General features: G+C 38.7%; 1 protein-coding gene across 1 annotated transcript; it reads right to left on the reverse strand.

The window, feature by feature from the left end:
* Positions 1-1,224: 1,224 nt before the first annotated feature.
* On the reverse strand, positions 1,225-25,509 carry LOC139732187 (uncharacterized). The gene is made up of 6 exons (XM_071643061.1): positions 25,381-25,509; positions 24,767-24,837; positions 22,240-23,607; positions 21,313-21,466; positions 4,378-4,457; positions 1,225-3,613 (listed from the first exon to the last, which is right to left on the reverse strand). The coding sequence occupies exons 1-6, from the start codon at positions 25,452-25,454 to the stop codon at positions 2,658-2,660; spliced, it is 2,703 nt and encodes a 900-aa protein (XP_071499162.1). The 5' UTR covers positions 25,455-25,509; the 3' UTR covers positions 1,225-2,657.
* Positions 25,510-26,266: the final 757 nt, after the last annotated feature.

Genomic DNA, 26,266 nt, shown 5'->3' on the forward strand with positions numbered 1-26,266 from the left:
TGAATTGTTCATACAGATTCCTGCATCCCAGACTAATTTCACGGTTGAAATGGAATGGACCACAATGGAATGATCACGGCACCCACTCATCACAGGTGCATGATGGGAACAGCCCACTACTAGCTTTCATATTGGGGTTACAAACATCAATAAGAATGGAATATGTCACAAAGCCAGCACTTGAACAGCTACAACTGCTTCTAGAACTGCTTCTAAATGCTCTGATGCATATCAGAAAGATTTTTTTTTTCTTTTTTTTTTAAAGAAACTTCAACCTTCTCTGGCAAACATTATATAATGCTGGAGAACAATACAAATGAATAGCTGGATTTGATTCAATATTCACATATCACACATCAAACTTTTTTTTTTTTTCTCAGAATAAAATATCACCAAGAACATACTCATTGACAGCACCATGTGCCTAACAATAGAATTTCATGGGTACAAATCTTTAATCAGAATTGTTCTGATTTAATGTCTTTTCTGACAAATTTCAGTCATTGCAGATGTTTTCCATGTGCATAAAATTAACAACAACAAAAAAGAAATCACAAAGAAAAGAATATTTGAATATCTTTGTAGTAAAATACCTTACTCAATGTTCATCTAAACCCCATTTTGGGCTCAGAGAATATTCTTTAAACAAAAACAACAGCAGTTGACACAACTTCATGTAGAACTTCTGGATGGTGATCAAACTGGTCAAGAGTATTTGCAGATAAAACCTATAGTAAAATTGAGCACCATTATATCAAAAAATGAGTCATTCTAAGCATTCTTCAAATTATGAATGTTGCCATGTCAACTAGGAACTGAAGCAACAACCAATAAAATCTGCAGTTGTATGTGCAGAGATTTCAACCTCAGAAGGCCATGTCTGAGATCAAGTCCCATTAGAGAACGTTGGGTTCCACCATCTTCTACAAAAAAATAAATTTCTTGGCTTTCCTGTGACATTAAAGTATTCTTTTTGCTTGTTTTTAAGTAAGGTCGTGTAAATTTGTAGAAATAAACTATATGAACATCATAACAGCAATAAAAATTACAAAATGGAAACAAGGTAAAATATCTTTGGGCTCACAATTGGCCACATATATTTTTTCTTCTTTTCCTTGTTAATTATTCAAACCTGAAGTTGTTTCATCTTCTTTGATTTTTGGTATGTTTTGTAATGACTACCCCCTCCCCCCCCCCCCCAAAAAAAAAAAAAAAAATGTCCATGACATTTCCACCTATCCTACAACTATAGAAACTGTGTGGACATATCGTTTACTGCAAAACTCACATCACTCTACAACTCATGATCTTAAACTGTTGAGAAAACAACATACTACCTCAACACAGGCAATAAAGGAAGACAATGTATGTTCACAATTATGCTCAGATGAGGAAAAAAAAATCCTACAATGTTTAAATCTTATAAAACTAACTTTGTTACACATTTCAGGCACATCTGGTAATATTTTTTTCCACTCACTTGACCTATTAAAGTTGACTTCCATTCTGACAGATATGCCAAACATTGTAAGTACAAGTCACTGGTTCCAAACACGATCAATTATCTTATATTAAAAAAGAAAATTCTCATGTATCAAAGCAATCCCTAGGTTAGAAAAAACAGGTTTTGGACATGGATGATTTAACTTTCCACAAAGCAACAGCACGAGAGAGAGAGAAAAAAAAAGAAAAAAAAAATCATCTCTGTGGATGGGTTCAATGAGTAAATCAACTGGAGAGAGAAAAAGCCAGAAAAGTTTCAGGGTGGAAAAGTTGCTTCATTTGATGAATTTTCTTTGATAGATTTACTGATCCATTAATAAACACACTTACAACATTCTCATTTCTCAAGAGCTTTTGGAACTGAAATGTATTTTTACATAAAACATCCAAATTTATTGCCAGCAACTGATCACAAAATGAGCAGACTCATTCACATTGAATTAAAACATGATGGACCATTTATAATTAGCATTTAAATACACAAAAAAAGGAACAATAACAAACCTACCCTGCTAAAGACCATAATTCAACAAGCTACTAGCACCAATTATGGATGACTGCTTTTTTTAATGCAAGTTCTATAAAAATCTATGGAATATAATACATCATTTTTTTCCAGCAATACTATTTGGTATTGTACAGATGCACAAATTGTATCTGTCACAATATTACCATAACACATATAAACACATACAATGTCTTTGTTTGCAACCGCTGTGAATAACAAGGACAAGTCTTTATGTGAGTTTGTTTCTTTTCACTATATGCAGAGAACCATTAATAAGGTTGTGTTAATCTACATACATCTTTACATGCTAGTTTCAGTACAAGAACACGTCTTTGCGGAGAAGCAAGGTGACAACAACATATACACTGACAGACATTGTCTTGAATGAGATGCGATTCCCAGCAAAATATAGCATCTTTTCTATATATGCAATTTTTCTACAGCTTGATAAAACTTGATTTTGAAAACACAAGTACACAAGATTTTTTACAGCAGACAAGCTCAAAATAATGGAAAAAAAAATGACACCATCACCAATGTATCCAGTTCTAAAATGAACTTCATTGTTTCTTAAATAAGAGAATATAAAAGACATTTAAGGCATTTTTTCATCACTGGTTATCAAAGGAAGTGGTGTGTGATTTATCTAATCACTTTGACTGTCATCGCTCCTGCTTCCTTGAAGCCGTCCATATGGGTTATCACTGTATACATCCATATCGAGAGCCTTCCTTTGCCTCCGTGGACTAAACTCCAGCCTGTTGTATCCTTTTCCCGACTGTCCACGAGAAAGATGGGCGTACACACCGGAGTCCCGTTCGTCGTCGCTGCGCTCTGACTTTGACTGCGTCGGCGACCGCTGCTGCACCAAGTCGAAAGGTCTCTCCAGCTGCTCGTAGTGGGGCGAGAGAATGGGGGCGGCTGCCTGTTCGATGCCGCTGTCGGCACTCACCCTCGGGTTAGTCCCCTGACTCAACCTGTCCTCTTGGAATGCTTTGCTGGGGTCTGTCTCAACCTCACTGGAGTGACCGCTACCACCCCAAGTGGAGGTCGGCTCCAGCAAGTAGTACTCGCCGCTCATGCGGGGGTTGCGGATCTCCGTCGGGTCGCGGGCTCCGAGGTTTGGGAGGATGACCTCCTCATATACGCGACCATCGGCGCTCTTAGGTCTGATTGGCGTCGACGTGGCACCTGGTCCCGGCATAGAATCTATCCCACCACACGCTCCAAGCATGTCCTCCCCATCCCCATCTCCTCCCTCACACCCCTTTTTGCTGCTGCCACAGTCATCCTGCCCAGCTGCGCTGGAGCCAGGCTTGCAGATCGCATCAGGGTCATTGTTGTTTGGCTTTGCCACATCTGTGCCAGCGACATCACTGAATTTATCCTTGCTGCCTGGGATCTCGTTGAAGACGTTTGGGTTGGGAACCTTGTTGGCTGCCATGGCATTGGGGACCTTGACAAAGAAAGCTAGGTCTCCAGATATCCTGCTGAGTCGCTGGACCTGCTCCTCAGAGAGGGAACGTCGGTTATCACACGCACCATCCACTGGCTCCTCTCCATCAGCTAGCAGAGGGTGAACTGAATCCATGTAGATATTACCTGCAACAAAATTTGGGGATCACCATGTGTAGAGATTAAAGTTATTGAGTAGTTATACTTTTAACAGAATATTACTGAACTCCTCTGCAAAGACCCACACACCATTTACAGCATGTACTTTTGCACTACTGAAAAAGTGGAAATTTGTATGTATTTTGCGCGACATGAAACTAGCATGAAAATAAATGCATACCTATTTGTTGTTTGTTGTATGTAATACTATTATATATTTTGATTCTGCATAATCAAAACCATGCAAACTTCATCTTATCTGACCTAGCACACACACACACACAAATGATAATAACTCAGGCAAAAATTTCCAATTTTACAGCACTAACCCATTTTTTCTACTGGTCCGACCTGTCTGTAGGACCAGTAGATACCCCGGGTTTCCATTTTTTACTGGTTCATTCCTGAAAAAGTTACTGGTCCGTCAGTGAATTTTACAGGTCAGAGACAATTGGACCAATGCCAGTGTGCAGCGCTGTTTACAGTATTGACCCAGTGATATCTTAATACATTTTTATCACGGATATATAATTCTGTGCCATGCCCTTATATACCAGTTGTTAAAACAGAAATGTATGCGAGTGAAGTTCAGTATCCTAATCACTTATGAATCAATATATAGATTATTAACTTATTGTTCACAAATTAGTTCTCTCCATATCAAAAGCTTTGCCCTTGTTTAGCCACCATATGACAAGTATTAAAGTTAGCATCAATCACAAGGGGTATCTCAAAAAACTAAATGTACTCACTAGATCTGTTATTCTCAAGGTTGTTGGTCACTGTGTTGTTCAGGGGGAATTCCTCTGGTCCATTGTCAGGAAGCTGACGTCTAAAGCAAAGAAGATAAAATAGAAGCGAATAAATATGTTAAGCTGTATCAAATTTGAAGTAGAAAAGAGAAATACAAAACACTCAGCACTAACATGGTGCAGTGATGAATGAGATGTTGAGGTAAGATAGTAACCTCTTAAATGAATGTCTGAAGTTCTATGAATAGTTCAAAATGTACTGTTTGCTTTCATGTACCTGCTTTCGTATACAAACTTGCTTTTACTCACAATATCTTTTTCTTGGACAAATTCACATTCACTCACAAACACACACACATATGCACAAATAAAACCTAAATCAACTTAGACAACAGCCAAATCAAGGTAGCTGAAATCACTGGTTAATGTCTCATCACATGAGAAGTTGTTGTAGAAATGTTCTCAGCTGCCACAAAATTTTTGTGTTGAAAACATGTTTTTCTTCCAACTTGAAATTCATGTGGAATATCATGATCTGACTGCTGTTCAATAGTAGTGCAAAGATGAGCCTCAAATGAATTGGCAGTGCTGATGACAAGAAGGGGTAGGTTGATGTCAGCATAAATTCTCATACATGCACAAACTGCTCCTGAAACCCAAACAGAGCAGAAGCAATAATACATCACAAAAGAAGAGAATGGCTCAGACTGTATGCTACAAGTCTATGATGGTTTTATATCAATTACAAAAGAACCTGTTTGAAATCATAATTCTGAAACACATCAACATGCATTTCAAGGAATTAGCATATGCATAGCAGATATTATAAAGTTAAAGGGAAATTCCATCCTGATATTATGTTGCTCTGTATGAAATCAGATAAAATAGAGAAGTAGATCAGTTCAAAATTCTGGGGGAAAATCAGACACAATAAAAGAGTTAACAAATTGTAAAATTGTGAAAAGTAAGAAAAATTGGCAACTCCAGGTGACATGGGTGTTGATTTTTTTTTTTTTTTTGATTTGAATACAAAAATTATCTTATTTTGATTTTTCTCAAATATTTATGCACAGACAGAACTTATCCACTGAGGAGAATACGCAAAACACATGTTACTCTAATAAAATATCAAGAACAGGTCTGAAGATGATTTTTAATTTTAAGGAGGGGGAAAATGAAAATTTTTTTGTACTAAAAATGGAATGGAGAGCTGCACAACATTCAACTGGCAAAATTTTGTATTTCAGATAAACTAATTAAAGTTTGCTCCCAGACTTACTAAATATTATGATTTAGGATAAAACATATTCCTAAAAATATGTCTCTAGACACGTGTCCATAAGCAAGTATCTTTAAAGCTTGGAACCCCTTCTAAGGCCATGAGAACATCAGGCGGATGGAAGTCATCAGACAAGGGGGTCTCCAGTGAGACGAGGGGGTCTCAAGTTTGAGTTCCACCAGGCAGGTGTGTGGAGGAGTGCAGCTTGGTATCAGGGGCTACATCCCAGCAGGGATCTCAAGCTGTGCCTTGTTATTGACATACCTGTCTCCTAACACTCTCCCCCCCCCCTCTTCTTTCTCCTCCTTCCAGTCACAAAACTTGACCCCGACTTCATGTTTCTTTGTCTCCTTAAAAGGAGAAGAAAAAAAAAAACATGTTCCTCATTGGTTCCCTCTACTGTTGATGCTTACCACGTGTAATTTGGTACTGCTACATTCTTTCCTTTCCTGCCTTTTCTTTTTTTTTTCCTGCTTTGTCTTTTTTCTTTTTCCTTGTCTTCACCTTCCTCCTTCCTTCATTAACTTGACTTTCAAAATCCTCATCTCACTAAAAAGCATTTTCAAACCATATTAATCTCTCTTATATTTGTTCTCAATGTCAATTTTGTTTTCAGTCACACATTTCTACAACTCCATGCATGCACAAAGTAGAAACCTTCAAAACCCTCGATCTCTAGATCTTGTGGACATATCCCCTTTTTCTATTTCCAACCTTACATATCTATATATGTGACCCGTTACAACAAAATGATCCTAAAGTCGGGTGAGGTCGATTATTTGAAAATTGCATGACAAAATTTCCTAATCTTTCTGCTTTAAATTGATATATAACACATCTTACGAAAATAATTGGCTGCGGAGATATCGATGTTTAAAAGAGAGCATGTCGAGACGTATGGGAAATCACTGTTTCGAGAAAAGCGCCCTAAAAGTTTTCCTTGCGACGCAATCGCGATCAAGGAACACGCAAGTCAGTTTTCACCTCCGGACAATAGAAGGTAAACCCTAGCAACCCCCGAAATGCTCATTCAAGCACAGCGTCGGCGGTCTCCTCACCGACCAGTCAGTGACCAGGATGCCAGGAGAAGCGGCTGGGCATAGCGCACCCCGCCCGCACGCACCAGTCGATTTGGCAGTGTGCGAGCTTCACGCTTCGGTTAGCGGCAAGCAGCAAACTGACCAATGAGATCACTCCGGTGGTTGTTAGGGGCGGAGCCTATCTGTGGCGCTCAATCCAAATTTTCGAACCGGTTTCTGCTTGGTTGAAATGCCAAAAACATGGCCGAGAAAAACGCTATTTTTGGGTCTTTCCTTTCATCATTTTGCTTCGAAATTTCAACAGATGATAGAAGACATATCAGACTCCAATAACATGTCAAAATCAGAAAATCATAATTTTTGACCAATTACGATGCTCTCACTTCAAACTCGATTTTCACGGCTTCGACCGTGCGCGACTTTAGGACCTTTTTGTTGTAGCGGGTCACATATTTATCCATCTACATACTTACAGTGTGTGGGCCTATAATATATAGGAAACTTGCTGTCTTTCAAAGCCTATCTGTAGGCCTTATCTTTTATCTTTATTTATGCAAGTAATGAAAACGAAAGTCTAAGTATTTTTATGAGAAAGGGATAGAAGCAGAAATAACTTCCCCAATACATCGCATTTGCACTAGATTGCCTCTATCAAATTCGGAGATCAGTGGAGATTTGGACCGAAAAGTCAGCATGTGCCACACTTACAAAAATACCCAGGATTACTTATACAGGGCTATGACACAACTACAGAGGCAATGGCTTTGATACTGCTCTGTTTTGTAATCCAGCCATTATACACACAATAATACACTCTCCTAGCTTGGAGTCAACAATTGTGAAAGGATCCATGCTCCAGTGGAAAAGCCACGTGATCTTTGTATAATATCAATGGCTCTCCCCATCAATCAAACATTGGTGGGGTGGGGTGGGGGATGGAGCAGAACGAGGGGGGGGGGGGGGCAAGTAACAGCACGAGCAAATTATGTAGACCTTGACATCATATCTCTCTGGCTGGCTTTCCCATTCCCAGTTCAAGCTTGATAACTTGTCAAAAGGGCTGACCAGGGCAAGTTTTCATACACATACCAGAGAGTGGATTGGTATAAGGAATGAGTCATTTTCAAATGTCTGGGAAATGACGGACTTCTCCGAAGTGAAAAGAAGAGATCTGTTTTTCATATCATTTTCAGCAATAGAACAAGGACATACACCATTATACACAAAAGCTTGGCCCATGTATTCAAGTAAGGTTGTTGTTACTGTGAATCTATTTCTTGAAATAAGAAATATGCATAAATGATACATGATTGAGTCACATTAGTGAATATCTGCATACATGCATCCACACACATCAATTACATACTTATCAATACTCAAACTAAACTACTCATTAATACATGTGGAACAAAAATCATTCATTAAGATAAGCATGATTTCAAGAGAATAGCAACGCAATCTGACACAGCCATACAAAGCATATCCATCCTCAAATATCTTGCTACAGCTCATATACCTCAATAACCACTTTTTGTTTCGCCTACCTTCCACCAAAAAAATTCTTTGCATTTATCACTGCCTACACAAGCTATCAAATAAAAGCAACTGCTCCTCAAAAAGAAGAAAAAGATGCTTTACACGAGTTGTAATGACTGCAAATAGCTGAAGTCTTAAATATGAACATTTGTTCAAAACTTCTACTCTCTCTCTCTCTCTCTACGTTTTTGTGAGGGAGAAAAGAACATTAATGTGTGATTATATAGGTCTACAATGCATAGGCCTATATGTATGCATGTACGTGTGTGTGTGTGTGTATCTATAGGCCTACAACTATATCTCAAATACAGACATGATACATGTCGGCCCTAATTAGACCTGTACGTTCTCTGCACCATCACTTCAAGTGATACAGATGCAATACAGACACATGTGCACAGAAAACACTGTAACTTTTCATAGGGGAATGCCCTTTCATTTTTTATAATAGTTGGCTGTGGTTACTCTGCATGCCAAATGGTTTTATTGTTTCCTGCATGGTTGACAGTGTCAGTCATCTCACAATAGTTTGGCATTTCTAAAGAGCCATCAACCGAAATACTTCCTCTGATAGGACCATTGTTCTATATTCAGTGCAAAATCAGACAGCCAGGCATTTAAAGGGATTGTATAGTTTTAGTTGAGACCTACCTTCAGGTTTCTAACATTTTTTTGGGGGGGTGAGATAATGAGATACCTCATATGAAATAATATATAAAAGAGCATGTAATCCCAAGAGGGATTCAATGTTTATTCGATGAAAATTGGTTTTACAATGGCTTAGATATCCAAAACAGAGCAATCCTAATAAAAGGTAGGACCCACCTTTCATTAGGATCCCTTTGTTTTTCTTTGTTTTTGGATGTCTCAGCCATTACAAAACCAATTTTGATTTGATAAACTTTGAATTCCTCTTAAAATGGTATGCTCTGTATTATTTAATACATGGTTTCTTGGTGTCTCACAAAAAGTTAAAAGCCCAATCCTCAGCATCTCCACCAATACTATAGGCCTACCATCTCTTTGAAGGTGAAAAAGGAGCTTTGAAGAAAGACCACACAACATATAAAACCTGCAAGACTTTTTGTAATACATGTTAACATGAAAATATTTAGTTTTCTCACACAAATAACAACCATTAGTCCCATTTATTCATATCCCACTTGGTCACATTCAGCATGTGTATGTGTATGCATATAAAGGAGGCACACATAAATTTATGTACATTTAGCTTATTAGTAGGCCCTAACATGCATGATGGGGTATAGTTAACACATTACTTGCACGAAAGATTACTTTACATATAAAAATGCATACCATACAATGTATGGAAAGACAGACATACATAGATACCCGGATCTACATACAAACAGAAATATATGTATGAGGACAATGAGGACGTAGGGCCTATCGGTATCATCTGCCTATGAGAAAGGCTGGCACATAATGTTCCTGAGGAGACCATGAAAAATGTATTTTTCAGCTCTATGCATGACCTCTGACCCTCGTGCTTAAATCATCTTGGCCTACACTGTCATTTCACTCCCCCCCCCCCTATTTTTTTCTTAGAAAACTATGATTCATCACATGCTGTTAGGATCAAACGGCCAAGATTTGAAAACATGATGGCGTCCCCTTTCCATAATTTTGCTCTGATGCAGAAGCATTTGAGTGCCATAATGAGAAGACATGACCACTTTACTGAATATGAGAAGGCAAAAAGGTGCATATGAAAAAGTTTAACCCTATTTAAAACACTATGCAGAAAGTAATACACACACTGAGTACAGAGGTTGAGTGCATTCGTGCGTGCATTAATGATACATTCTCTCTGATTCATAGGAGCAGATGAAGCATGCAACTTTTTCATATGGATCCGAGATTTTGTCTCTTTGACTTCTATGGTCCACGAGTGTGAAAAGGAGAGATGGGAGATTTCATCTTCTAGACTCTTTAGGTCTGAGAAGACCAAAACGCAAGATGTACAAGACCTCATCTTCTTAGGGCCGGAAAAAAAGGGGGGAAGCGGGTTGTACGATCTCGTCTTAACTTCTGGCATCCAAGAAGGTGGAAAGGCAAGATATTCATATTTCAGACTTTCATCTGAGGGGGGCAGTTTCTTTTCCAGAACAAAATACGCATAGGGTCGATGTACACAGTTAAGAAGGAGGTAAGTAGAATTATACCCTGCGAGACCACAAAACTGAGAGATAATTTAATTGTGCTAGCTGTCTGGAGTAAGGCAGCTCACTAGTTGACAGCTTGACTGGTTCCCTTTAGCCCCTTTAGACTGACAAAAGATCTTGTTTGAGAACATATTTACAGACACAATTTCTGCCAGTTGCATAATATTTGTAGGTCTGTAAACACACTTCCAGCATTTTTCTCCCAATCATATTTGTCAGACCATATCTAGCCCATTGAGCTAAAACAGTGATCTCCAGTCAAGACTTGCTCTACTCAGGGTAGACATTTGTAAACTGACAACAGGTCTGACCTCTCAAACATGTTTGAAGACTTTCAACTCTGCTTGGTCCTGAAGCATGTCTGCCAATACAATGATACAAACAATGTTTACATGTTTACTCATGCAAGCACGTGTACTAGGAGTTGCATGTTTAATTAAGAGGCTGTGGAATTTGCAACATAAGGTTAGATGTTGCATGGAAATTGGAATGCCATTTGCCTAGAGCCAATGACAAAAAGATAGATTCCTTTCACTGCCTATAAAAAACAGGTTATACTTTAAAACATAATTAGAATGGCACTGAAAATCATGCTGTCGATGCCGTAACAAATAAGAGATTTGTGTAGTCTGAAACACCCTTTTGACCCTATAGTTGAAAATCCCTGAACCCAGGGCTCAGCAGAAACAAGCTTGCTAGTCTATATCACATAGACATGTTTCTATTAACAGCTGTATCAAGCTCTCTCCTTTCACTAGTTTATACCAAGGAGGTGGGAAGGATCTCTTCCCACCTTCCTGTTTATACATTCAACACTAAGCACTGCACACAAGGAAACACACAAATATAGTGGATGTGATATAGGCCTAATATGTATCATCCTGACTCTTAACATTGTTTAGTTTTTTTTTTGTGTGATCAGTAGTAACAAGATTTAGCTCTAAGAGCATTTGTCCCCATATTACACTCTCAGAACAATTATCTATACCCATCAATGGGTATAGGACCTACATCTCTTTGACAAACAATTCTTTAATCATGCTCCTGGGGCCTAAATCCTACCCCCCCCCCCCCCAAAAAAAAAAAAAAAAAAAAAAAAAAAAAAAACACACACACACACACACAAAACAAAACAAAACAAAACAAAACATGTACAGGAAGTTAATATCAAATATAAACTTAAAAAAGAAAACCAAAGCAAAAAAAAAAAATTATACAGCACCTTTCAAAATAATTTCAAGGAATTGTTTTGAAACGTCTTGCACTATGAGCCATCATTCTCCCACGATGCTTTGCAAACTAGGAATACTTCCATTCCCTGACTGACAAAGATTTTCCCCATCATGGTGGGGGGGGGGGGGGGGGGGAAGGAAGGGGAGGAGGGGCCAGAATCAGCATAACAAGACAAATACACACACATACACACTCACACACTCAAACACAAACACAGTCTCAGTATACAGGAGAAACATTTCCTAACAGCTGTCGCATTGACAATGATGTTATTGAGGAACCCCAAGGGCAATGTTGAAAATGTCCTGTGCCAGTAGCATTGTGCAGCACATCTTTTATACACATCCTGAGTTAAAGGAAAACTCTACTCCATGGTAAAGTTAAAGGGACTGTACAGTACTGGTTGAGGTGAGGATTCAGGTTTACAAAATTTTTTGGTGAGATAATGGGAAACCTCTTATGAAATATGAAAGAGCATGTAATTTCAAAAACAATTCAATATTTATTTGCTGAAAATTGGCCTTTAAATGGCTGAGATATATCCAAAAAAGCAATCCTAATAAAATTGATAGGTCACAACTGTTAGTAGGATCTGTTTGTTTTTCCTTGTTTTTAGATATATCAGTCATTTCAAAACCGATTTTCATCAAATAAACTTTTGATTCCCCTTAGAATTGTATGCTCTTTAACATTTCATTGAGTGGTTTCTAAATATCTTGCAAAACGTTACAAGCTGAATCTTCACCTCAACCATTATTGTACAGTTCCTTTAACCTTGCTGAAAGCAGCAATGTTACAGAAAAGCAGACATAGTTTCATTAAGATCAAACATAATTGGAAATTTCACATTTACACAGTTCTGAGTTGCAGTGATAGTGGGCCTATACCAAAAGTCAGTGCATTACAACTCTTGCACTGGTCTATTTAACTCTTTATGTGCCACGTTCGCACGTCCGACTCAGTCGACGGCGTGCCAACTTCGCATATTCTGCTCAAACACACAAAGCCGCCGAAACCGATCGATAAATCGCCTAATCCCGTGGCACAATGAAAGCGTTTCGCGCCCTTTTGTTCCTCTCACATACGGCTTGCATTCTATGTGGTGATTGACTATCAAGCGGTGTTCCCAACTAGATTTGCGTGTTCATTCTAAGTTTCTGTAACGGTTTTGTGCTAAAGTTTTGCCTTTACAGTAATGTTGCAACTGGTCATTCAAAAGACAAATTAAAAATAGGTTTGTCATACGATTTATATCAAAGCAAAGGTTGGCATTCCTCTTGAACTTTGCTCACTATGTGTCCAACTTAACAGAAATTTGTAGAAGTTATGCAAATTGGAAAAACAAAATTCTTTCTCAAAGCATGGCTACCTTCGTCTGTCAGAATAACGTGGCACACAAGGGGTTTCCACCATGGCACATAAAGAGTTAAACATGGCACAACTTGCAATACTAGACTACTACAGCAGTGCAGGGAGGTGGGAAGAGAACACCTCCCTGAGCAGTGTAACAACCTCTGGGTCTTGTCAATCAAGCACACAATTCTCTACAAACTTTCATGCGAGAATAAGTATGTATATCAAATGCATGCATCATGGGCCTGGTAGAAAAAAAAACACAGGGTCAAGCTAAGCTGAGCTGTATATTAGGGAGCAACAGGATGAGTGTTTGCTCACAGACTTAACAAAAATAAAAATATTACTAAAAATGTAAATAGTACTTAACTTGTTTTATTACAAGCATTTATCAAACCACATTCATAAACCATTCCTTTAGCAATAAGAAAAGGGTATTGTAAATATTCATTAGCATTATCTCTGTGTGTAAAAATCATCACTAAAAGCAAGAATATGCAAAAGTTCTGCACAATATCCAATACAGTACATTCATAAATGACACTCAAATAAGAACTCAGTGCCCTTTGCCTGATATTACCGGTACATTGACACTGGGAACCCCATTCAGCAGAATGGGCCATTACCCTAATATTTTTTTTTGGGCCATTACCCTAATATTTTTTTTTCTCCCATTATCATGAAGTAGAAAAGTACATCAGACTCTGGCAAAGTGAGCAAAATATGAGCACCTGAAGTGCAAATCTAAGTCACGCCAAGGACATCTAAATTGAGCCAGAGTCTGGAGCAGTGCCAGAATTTACTGGTGCCCTAACAACTCTAGTCACCAGTTTTTGGTATCAACCCCTAAAAGAGACGAATGATTTGCATAGGCAATTTCATCAGAATCATTTTGTCCTTGTGTGAAGTATGACTCAGCACTGACAATCAATTTCAATGCAGGAATAAAACTTCAAATGCCGGGGGAAAAAATGCCAATGCTACCTTGAAGGTGTTACATTTATTTTTTCCCCTCTTTAAAGAAACATATGGTTGGGGACCCATATACCCACATCTCTGATTTCTATCTGATCCATCCTTAGCAAACACATCAGCACTCGATCCTTGCATTTACATCTCATCTTGATACTCAGTTTTTTTGTTTTTTTTATTCATGTTCCATATTCCACATTTCATACAAGTTTTATATTCCATTTGATTTTGAAAAAGAAAAGTTTTCAACACAAAGGTCAGTTTGAACCAAAATTGCACAAATGTATAAGGACGTATAATTGACGTGTAATATGAGGAACCCACTAAAAAGCAAAGCTTGTAGGATGTGGGTTCCAAAAATATAACATAGGCTTTCAGTACAGTACATCAATGTCAAAAGTGACGTAACATGCAAAAATACAAGATATCGAGAATATTATTAAGTTTACGGAATGTACAAAGTATAGTATAATGTTTATAAACAATAGCTAGATTTTCTTTCATTGCTTCAAAGAGGCTCAATTACAAGAAGGAATTCCTGTCAATAATCTACTTGTGCAGGACACTATACCAGCAGACATTGCTTCTTAAATGCAGGAGAAGTGTCCATTATAAATGAAGGGTGACTTGTTACAAATTTGAAGACTCCTCAGCGAAGAAAAAAAAATCCTGTCCACTAATGGAGGAAATTGTTTGAGGATGGGTGCACGTGGAGCACATGAATCACTCATCAGAGAATATAATGCCCGAAGGAATAAGCCACAAATGAGTTCCTTATTAGCCACCATAATGGGCACCACATGGTGGCAAAGCTTAACCCCATCAAAGCCAGACAATGGCAAGCATATCATGCATGCACACAATCATCTGCAATTTTAGTCAGTGGTCTTGACAGGCCTGAAGAACAGGAGAAAGTGAGGGAGGGTGGGTATAATTGCACAAGCAGACTAACTTCGGGGAGGGGTGTGAGGGCAAGGGGAACAGGCAGAAGAAAGGGGAAAAAAATAGGCACAGAAGTAGATAGATGGATCAGGTACCGAAGCTTATAAGTGCTCCCGAGAAGACGTGATAATTTCTCGCCTTCTTGACCTTTTTGGGTTCGAGAAGGGAGGTGTCAGATCTTCCTTTCTCGGAGTTTGTGGGTCTGAGAAGGTAAGACGATGAGAGCTCATTGTCATATTGCACCTTCTTCCTCCACAACAATGAGATTACAAGATCTTGGACCTCGCTGTCTCGACTAATAGGACCCAAAAGGTGAGAAAGCAAGATCTCATATCTTACTTTCTTGCCTTTTCAGACCCGTGATGTCAAAAAGACGAGACCTCACAACTCGCCTACTTGCCTTCTTGGACCCCAAGAAGTTGAGATGACAAGATCTCATATCTCGCCTTCTTGCATTCTTGGACCCAACAATTCTAGAAGGTGAGGTATTATGCAGAGACTCCAACTCTCCCGTTTTCGACGGGAGATCTCCCGCCGAAAGCCCATTTTTGCAAAATCTCCGGTTCTCCCGTTTGAGATTTGATTTCTCCCGCCCTGGCTCTGTGTCTCCCGGTGGACAGGATTTCTTACTTATTGCTATCGTATGTTGAAAAAATAAGCCTTAGATAGCACCAGAGAACATCTAAAACCCTAGGAACTTCGTGCTTCGCACACATCAACTTGGAGTCACCCGTTTGCTAGGGGTTTCGGGCAGGAGAATCTCCAGATCAGAAGGTGCTTGGGGTTGGAGTCTCTGTATTATGTCTATTTCTCAGTGGCATAAGATTACAACCTTCTGTACAACAGCAGCAAGGGTGAGAGAGATAGAGAGAGGTATATCTCTCTCTATCTCTCTTATCCTCGCTGCTGTTGTACAGAATGGGAGATATGAAACACTGGTTCACAGGGGGTAGTCATGTGATGATACTAGACTGTGTCTCCTCTCCTAAATCAGATTCTGTTTTGTATTTTTCACACTACAGTTCGACCTGATTATCCAGCCTCCTTTTATCCAGAAATCTCTATTATCCGGACACATTCACGCAGTGAAGGACTTTTTTTTTCATCCAAAAATTGAGAAAAAACAGTGACTTTAAACTCAATTAAAATATCTACAAAACGCACGATTTACCTTCAATACTCCCGCCAGAACTAACATAAATTCACACTACATTATCATCGTAAAAGTAAGCAGTCATGATCTATAAGATTCACCATAAGAACATGGATGGAAAACTTGTCAGTAAATCATGGTGCAGTCGAGGCCATATCGCGATCGGTCATTGAGAAAGCTAACAGAAAAATTAGGAGCGCAGACACAACACACAGCATTGTCACGTCATACACCTTGCCAGTGCATGTGACCTGCAGGCTAGCATGGATTACACCACCGTTGCGGGGTACGCTACCTGCCTAGCTGCCAGTGCACTGGGACAGCTTGGACGGCAGCTATATACATTAACATTGTGTCTCCCATATTCGGCCAATTCGCTTATCCGGATGAGCGCCGGTCCCGACATGGCCGGATAATCGAGGTCGAACTGTATTCGTAAGTCACAGTCATTCTCCTCTCGAGGCTTTCAATTTCTGTTATGCTCTCTCACCTAACTTTCAGATATACTCATGAAATACAGTGATTATTAATGTGATAACATTTTAAATATGCATATTCTCAATTTATTTTATTTCTTTTATATTTCTCCTTCCGTTGACAGGTGTAAATAACAGCTATTCATGATCATGATGATACTTCTAATTGACATCTTCTTCATCATTATCTTGGTCAGGGCTCCACACTAAACAATTTTCTCTGGTGGCCCGTTTGGGCCACTGAAATCTTTGAATCTGAAATTTTGGTAGCCCTACAAAGAAATGTAGTGGCTCAAACTAAATGGAAACATAACAATCTATTTTGAACCTCAGGGGTGTGATCAGGCTACCAGTACCAAAGATAGCCTTTTTGGAAACTTGGTGGTCCAACATCAATTCTTCCTGGCAGCGGACCACCAAGCCACTGCTAATGTCGAGCCCTGCCTTTGTCATCATTACCGCCTTTGTCATCAACTTTGACATCATTACCTTTGTCATCATCACCCTTGACCTTATTAGTGGGGTGGCTTAGTGAAATTATCGTGACACGGCGGACAAAAGCATGATTTTTTCACCAAAGGTACTTCATGATGTACCTTCTCAAAAAATAGGGTGCTCCAAGAAAATTGATGCTGGGAAGGAGGTTAGAGGTCAAAGGTCAATGACCTTTATTTGTGAAATAGGTTTTTTGGCTATTTCTCAGGTCAGGAATATCCAATCTGGATAAAACTTGGCAGGAAGAATATTGAGAACAAGTAAAATATTTTGATTGAATTTGGGGTGAAATTTCCAAAGGTCAAAGGTCAAAGGTCAATGAACTTTTTCTAAAAATCATGTTTTTGTTTATTTCTCCAGGTAGGAAGATTCAATTTTCACAAAATTTGATATGAACGTTGTATAGAAGGTACCAAGAGTATAAACCAGGGGTCAAATATAATTGTTGATTTGTGCGTTGCCATGGCAACCCAAAACTAGGGTTTTTAATTGAAGTTAGTTACAGGAGGCTATTTTCCAGTTTGGAAGAGATTCCATTTGAATAGGTACAACTGATCAACGGGATGTATAGAGGTTTGAAATACTTTTCATTAGTGTTAAGTGGTATGTTGCCATGGCAACTACATATATAGATTTTGGTTAAACTTAAAGGAGACTTCAGAACTTATGAATTTGAAGAGATTTCCATCAGGGTTGGTATTATTGATCAACAAAAAAGTCGCCAGACAAAGATTTGTCACCTTTATAGCATGTGGGTTGAGTGAATGCAGCAACAATAGTAGAACACATCAGTGAGAGTTTGAGGAAAATTGGACAATCCGTTCTAAAGTTATGAATTTTTGAAGTTTCTGCTCATGCAGTCGAGGCTGGATGAGAAGACTACTATACCTTGTGATATCACATGTGTACAACGATATAAAGAATGAATAAAGAAAATTCAACATAAATTATTTTCGCTTACAAAAGGATACTCGACTTCTCTTTCAGAAGGCAGGGGGAATAATATTACCCTTGACATACGTCACTAGCAAGTCAAAGAAACTATGTGAACTTTATTCAAAAAGTATGGTTTTGTGAAATTCTCATTTCATTTTCCTTAGAATGTGCGCATGTGACATCATACACTGTGGTAGTCTTTTCATCCAGCCGCGACTGTGCAGATACCTTGAAAAATCATAACTTTTGAACGGATTGTACGATTTTTTCCAAGCTTTCTGTGATGTGTCCTACTAATATTGTTGTATTCACTGAATCCACGTGCGCATGAAGGTGGACTTGTCCTTTAAGGACAGATTCTGAAAGAGCAGACTGTAAGCTTTAAAATGATGTATCACACAATTCAAAGGGATTCCCCTAACCTATCTAAATAATAATACCGGTACTGGAAAGAAAGCACACACTCTGGATAAGTATGAACTGAGAAAAGAGGCTGCATTGTCTATTTTAGCGTTTAATCTTTACCAAGCTGTCTCATGTCATTATGTTCATCTTTTCTTCCCCCCTCCAATTTTCATTTGAGTTTGTCATTATTAATTTTTGATGATAAGAACGATGCCACAAGGCATTGTTTCTTAAAAATGCTTCAACTGCTCCTTCAGGTCCAAAATCTACATCATATATTATTTTCCTGATCTCCTCAACATTTTCCAAAAATAAAGCATACACCTTTTATGCATTGAGTCCTCCTTTTTGTGGATAATTAAAGGCAAAAACCCAAAATTAGTGCTTGAAAATTATTCTTAAGTGTGAGTTACGGATAGAAAGAACCTCTGTAAAAAAAAAAAATGAATCTGTATAATCAATGTTAAGTATTGTTAATAACACAAAATGTGAACAATATTTCTATGATAACATGTTTCCAGACTAAACCGTCCGCATTTATGCTTTAATGAGAAAAATACTGATATCTCTTTATATGTTTGCTTTGATTGCAAAAACTGTATATGGTAGGATGTCTTGTGATACAACAGGGGGCATTTCATGAAGCAGTTTGGTCAGATATTTTTCTGACAAACTGTTACAAACTACAGAAATCCTTGCATCTGATTGGCAGAGAGCAAATTTGTCCGACAACTTGTCGGACAAAATGCTTCATGAAATGCCCCCAGACCTACACATATTATGCATAAAATGTGATATCCTGAACATTTTTTTCAAGTCACTCTCCCAAAAGTGTATATATAGGACCTTTAAGTTTTTCTTGTGTTTGTTCCTGGCAGATTACTAGTACACAAATGCTCCAATCCATGATGACCTAACGGAAATTAAGGAAATTAAAATTAAAACTACAGATACTAATAACTTACTTCATTCTTCTCTCCCCACCCCACCCCTTCTTTTTGGTTTCTTGATATACTAGTAGATCTACCTGACTTTGATAATTGTCATTATGTAACATCATCTTCAATTGACAAGGCGATAAAACTTAACAATCATTTCATTATGCTGCTGGACTAATGGGGTTAGTTGAACTATATTGTTTTTAATGTGCTATACTTTTTCCTCCTATCAATCACATGTATTTTTGGGTGGAATGTATTTTGACATAAAGCATCATAGAATCAACCGCCTTTGGGGTCGGGAATTTTGTCATATCATATTGTGATTTAGATTCTGCTCTATGCCGATTTTGTTTTATTTCTATCAACTTTTTAAACTTCCCCATAGACTTTGTTCACCAGCCAACTACATCCCACCCTCTTTGGATAATGTGAACCAATCAAACATTGCTTTTACTTTTTAATAACATGTCTATACATAGCTATCAGACCAAAAATATTCAAACCGCTTTAAGTCTTTATGAGTGAAATTACAAATATCAATATATCTTTAAAAATATTCAAATTGTCTAAATTCAACTTTATCTATGAAAGCAGACTTTTAACTTTTTTAAACATTTGAATAACCCCCATAAGAAATAAGAAACATATAAAGAGGGGAGGTGCGGACTATAAAAATTGCTTACGGGAACCAGGTAATCCCTGCGCTAAACCTATGGAATTCACACAATCTTGGAGGAAACGGGTTAAATTTGTTAGGAAATATGTAGGGCAATACCCAAAACCTTAAGTTCTCAATGGAATATGCAGCTCTTCTACTGGTAAACTAGTAGTTCTGGGAGAAAAAATGAACTGTGACATAGTCCTACACCTGGCTCAGTCATTGCCCAAGATTTAAAGTATCTGAGCCAGAGTCACATGTCACTCTTTGCCATTTCTCTACAGGAGGTAGACAGTACTAAAAAAATCCTTTACCAGAAATTATATGAAATTATTCAATGAAAAGGTGCTTAAGAAAACTGGACTATTCCAACACACCTCCCTCAGGTCTGCAACACAGACTAACCACCTGTTACCATAGGAAAACCAGTAAAAATGGTGTATTACTGTAAACATGCACATAATATGTCGTATTATGGGTCTGAATTTTAAGACTAGCAACCATGTACATTGCATTGCATTGTACAGAAACCTGGCGAATGCCCTGTGTATAGTCTTTGAATTCAGACATTATTGTTATGTACAAATTAAGGGCATTTTCTCATTTTTTCTGTTAGCGGATTTCTTGGAGCACCCCCTAATTTTGATCCTCATATATATACCAATGTCTGAGGAAAAAATGACACTTTTGTCCGGCGTGTCACGATTATCAGTATATTTGTCACTAAGCCACCCCACTATATTATCCCCTTTGTCATAATCAATTTTGACATCATCCTTATCCTTGTCCTCATAATCATCTCTGTCATCATCAACCCTGACATCATCACCCCTATCATCATTATCACCTTTGTCATCAACTTGACATCACCCTTGGTCTCATTATCTTTGTCGTCATCAACTTTGACACCATCGCCCTTGTCATCATTAACACCAGTGTCATCATCAACTATGACATCATCATCACCCTTTTCATCATTATCATCTTTGTCATCACCAACTTGACATCATCACCCTTGTCATCATAATCACCTTTGTCATTAATATCACCTTTGTAATCACACCTTTGTCATCATCATCATCACCTTTGTCATCAAATTTGTCAACACCATCATCATCATCATGACATTCAGCAGCCAAAGCGACAGTGGCAGCATACTAATGACAGCACCGCACATTTCATCTTTTACAAACATTCATATGACTGAACTTACATGTCCAGGAGTACTGAAACATATTAACTTGCAGGGAAAAAAGGTCTTAAGTGACATGATGAAAATAAAAGAGTGAGAGAGACAGAGACAGAATCAAAACAAACAATAAATGCTTACTTTCTTTTCCTGCGGTCCTTCACCAAGTAAAGGATGAGTAGACAAAGGAGGATGATGAGGATGATGGTGCTGACGACGATGGCGATGACGTAGGAGGAGGGAAAGTTCTGCCGGCTCTCAAGGATTAGTCCTGGTCCCAGGCTGGCAATTTCTTCTGCAACACATCAAACAGGTTTGGATGAAAACAGTCACATGCCAACACTCTCTTCAATAATATACATGCCTTGTTCATGTTGCTATTGTAGTGACAATTATTGCATCTTCCATATATGATAGTGAATCACTTTGTAAAACAACTCTTGTTTGTGAAATATCACACTTATTGGCTTAACTTTGTGATCTTGAGATAAATACAAAATGATTGTGTATTCAAGAATCTAAATTTCATTTTTCTTTTTAGCATAAAAAAGGCATGGAAAATAATATCAGCCTCAACACACCAATGTAACACATTCAGGGAATGTGTACTTTTCATAAAAAATACATTTGTGAAGTTCTCCTATTACTTTCTTCACACGGTTATGCTTTACAGATTAAGTAAATTGTAAAGAGGGACCAAGAATATGACAACTGGGATATAAATCTTTGAAGAAATCTGGGAACAGGCAAGAGTCAACTACAAGAATTGTACAACTCTTGTGTCACAATAGCATACTGTCTTTAGCTTTTCCATAAATACTACCCTAGCACATCAGGGCTCCATTGCATATAAAAGATATGGTAACTGTACAATTCATGATAACTCTCCACAATGGTAAGTGCCGTAGCCACACTATTCCACAGACAATCTGAGCCAAGAAATCACTGATGGCTAACATCAATTGATGAGTTACAATTAACTGTAAAGTGACCATAGTTTTAATGCAAAGGGGTCCTGGTGAAGAAGCATGAACAGAATGGGTGGAGCAATTCTAGTCACTATATTACCTGGACTCTGTTGGGTGCGAACCATTCCAGCGCCAGCGCTGGTGGTTGTCCCTTCTTTGCCTTCTGTAGAGGAAACATCAACGACATTGGCAGGTTCAGCAGTCGGTAAACTAGTTGTGACACTTGCGGTTGTGGTAGCCACAGGAGTTGTCGTGATCGGCCTTGTGGTTGCTGCTACTGTTGTGGCAACAGTTGTGATGATTTGAGAGGCGGTAGTTGGTAGTGTTGTAGTTGTAGGGACAGGCGTTGTGGTTTGGATGAGGCATGCACCGGTACGAACATCACACGGGTGGTTGCCACAGTCACAGGGTTGGCACCCTTGCCCAAAGGTTCCTACAGGGCATGGGTCTGAGCAGGCCACGCCTTGCCACCCAGCTGTGCAGGAGCACTCCCCTGTGATAGTGTTACATGTGGCTTTATTCTCACAGGGAGGGCAATGGTCTGTGCAGTTCCTTGCCTGCTGCCATGGGATGCAGACACTACAGTCATGCTGGATGTATCCAATGGGGCAGATGCAGAAACCCAGGCTGGAGAGGCAGTCACCACCATTCCGGCAAGTTGGATTGCAATGATTTAAGCAAGCCTCGCTGTGCAGTGACGGGCGACACAGCTCACAATTGTATGTCACTTCGTACCCTGGTTGGCACAGGCATAGTCCGGTTAACACATCACAGTAACCATTATTGTGGCAATGCATGGAGCAGTGGTCCGAGCAACCCGTTGGGTGCACACGGGGATCGCACAGCCGGCAGTCATCGCCGATATACCCATCCTTGCACATGCAGCGCTCTTGCTCTACGTTGCACAGCCCACCGGCCCGGCAAATGGTCCTGCAAAAGCGCATGCAGCCATCACTCACCCTGGTGGGGTCGCACAAGCTGCAGTTCTTCGTCATGTCAAATCCACGCGGGCACTCGCAGGCCCCAGTGTGTGTGTTGCAGTACGAATTGACACACGTCAGGTCACAGTGCTCTCCGCATCCTGTCGGGTGAAGCGATGGATAGCAGAGGGAGCAGTAGCTTCCCTGGTATCCATCTTCACAGGCACACCCACCTCGCCAAAGGTCGCACTTCCCATTGTTCTCACACGTCTGATGCGGACACAGCGTGCAGTTTGGCCAGACATTGTGGTCACACAGGTGACAGTATTTCCCCGTGTATCCATCCTTGCAGAGACACACTCCACTGTCTTGCTGGTAGGACGGGAGATTTTGGTAGAATGGACCGTCCGTACAGCTGGTCAGACATTGGTTGTTCCTGTCGTACGGACATGAGCGCTCACAGTTGGGACCCGTATAACCAGGCAGGCAACGACAGGCATTTGTACCCAGGGAGCACTCAGCGTTTGGAATGCAGTGACATTCAAATCCTAGAAGAAAAACATTGTGTATAAGTTTATGCAAGTATATCCAATCATGCTCTGGAATGGCATTCAAATGTTGATGAATAAATTCCATAATATCAAAGTGGCAAATCAGATGGATTTTGAGAGACATTAAACAAAAGGATACTGTAAAAGTGGATATTTTTGCAATATACTAGTAATTTTTGGCATTTGGCTGGATAAGATGAGTTTCACATGCTTTTAATTCTACAGAATCAAGACATGAACTACTGGAACATATAGCAAGCAAAAATATTTGCATCCTTTTATTTTTGCGCCATTTTCTGGTTGTGCGAAATGCCCTAAATTTTCAACACCGCAAAAATTACCATTTTAACAACAGATCATAAAATTTCCAATTTCACAGATCTTGAAAAACAAATCTATGTCACATCATCAGGACATTTTGTCTGGCTTCAGGGACATTTCTTTGAGGACATGTCCAAGGGTTTAACAAAACTTATTACCATTTGTAATATCACTCATTATATCTACTTTATGACTAGATGATATGTTTTCTTGCAGTCATTGTGCCATCATATGTTCAACTCCTTTGTTTGTAATTTCAAAATAATAAATTATTACATGTTTAAAGTGCCTGAGAACATCTTTTGCTGAAAGAATATATGCATGAGAAAATGTGACTAATAAGAATTACTCACATGACATTACAAACCAAAGCCAGTTTTACTTTCCAGCTGAATGTACAACAGCCAGTTTAGAGTTTCACTTATCTAAAAACATTTGTTAAATGTCTGATTAACTCAAACCTTTTGATTTATTTTTCAAGTATGTTTCTTACACAAACATCTCTTTCCGGAAATGAATTTTTTAAACTAATCAGAAATACATTAAAAAGGAAAGATTAGGTTTATAATTGACAAGCATACTTGTCATCACCAAAACTCACTCTCAAGCACTTGTTTGCCAAATGTATTGAATCGCCAACTGCGGAAGGGGATTCCCCAGACCAAAAGAACAATAAAAACTAAACAAAATATCAAAACAAAACACAACAACAACAAACATACAATTCTTCACACAAACAGATATATACTGCATAATATAAATGGGTAACCAAAACTTTACGCACATACCAATGCCGGCAAAATATTTGCATTGGCATATGTGTGTGGTTTCTCACCTTCGTCTGGCCATCTGCACCTATGCCCTGCCCTGACGATACTGTGGCATTCCATGGTGGCTGCTTGTACTCTGCAGGAATATATTCACGAAATGAAAAATCAGCACAGTAACATGCATAAAGACATATCTCATTTTCTCTGGTCTAACAGTGATCACACATATGGTAAAACTATGAATACTGTAAAGTTTCATGTCTAAGGTGCATTTGTGTAAAGGTATCTCCTTACATGATCTGGGAAAGAAGGCAAAAAAAGCTACAAAATAGATGGATGTTTGATTATGATAAAAGGTTGACATTTGAATTGTTTCTCTGAGTTCTTATCCCCCTCCCCCATTTTACCCCTTTTCCTTGTTGTCCTTTTGTGTATTTGCTACACTTCTTTGCCTGTATCAATTAATTATCATTTAGTATTCATCCATTCATGTAATCCCAATCTCTGCAATTCAATTTCCAAAACCACGCCTCCACAAACACATGACCACATTGTTTGATAAAACCCAAAGCAAGCAAATGCTCGGAAAGTTACTACTTCCTTCCACGTGGTCAACACACTCTCGGCAAAAGCTCAGAACAACCTTTCAGGTAGGTGCTTAAAGGGTATCATCACTCACACATAGGATGTGGTGCAGACGATGACGAAGGCCAGCAGAGTGCACTGCCAGGGGCTCCTCACCAACCCAGCCATGATTCCAGTCTCAGCCCTTTCTTTCCTCTTTCCCTTTAGCCTGGCCGCGTCATCATTTCAACGGGGGTGTGCGTCTGCGAGCAGACAAAACAAAGATAAACACATGAATGCTCCACATTCCACATACAGACTGCAAAATGTTATTCATGACTGCAGTTTTAATGTTTCACAGGAGACTTCAAGTAACTCAAGAAAGTATGTTTTCTGACAAAGATGCTGATGGTTGGAAACTTTTGTGATAAAGTAACTCAAATATTAATTATCTTTTGTCGTACATCATCCTAAACACCTTTACAAGTGTTTTGGGTTTTTTTCTTGGTTATTGCTCTCTACTTGTATGTTGCTATTATATGACTGGTCTATGATATCCAAGAAAACAACAGATTAGATATTTGCTGCATAGTAAACATCAATGAACACAGTTGTTATTTTCTAAAAGATTAAATGTTAGAGAATGAATCAGTACAATATTTTCATATGAGAATTTTAGAAATCCAAAATACACTTGGGTTTTTGACTTGATATTCTTATTTTGGGATTTGATCTGTGCTATCTCAACTGAACAATGTGTTCAGAATACAAGATCCAAAATGAACACATATGCCTCTTTCAAGTCCTGGTGTTCACATGGAAACCACTGAAAAAAAACTTTTGTCATAAAATAACTAGGAATACTGCTTTGCTATAACTTCAGCAACCTGGAATTTAAAGGAATAATGTAAAGATTCAACAGGCACATGCGAATCAAACTATCTAATTTCCTGTACATAGAATTTTGGGGGGTTTTGACAACAAAGTAATAATGTTAAAGG

This window comes from Diadema antillarum, unplaced genomic scaffold, assembly GCF_040938485.1.
Source record: "Diadema antillarum isolate AM-2024a unplaced genomic scaffold, OU_Dant_1.0 seq00000403_RagTag, whole genome shotgun sequence".
NCBI lineage: Eukaryota > Metazoa > Echinodermata > Echinoidea > Diadematoida > Diadematidae > Diadema > Diadema antillarum.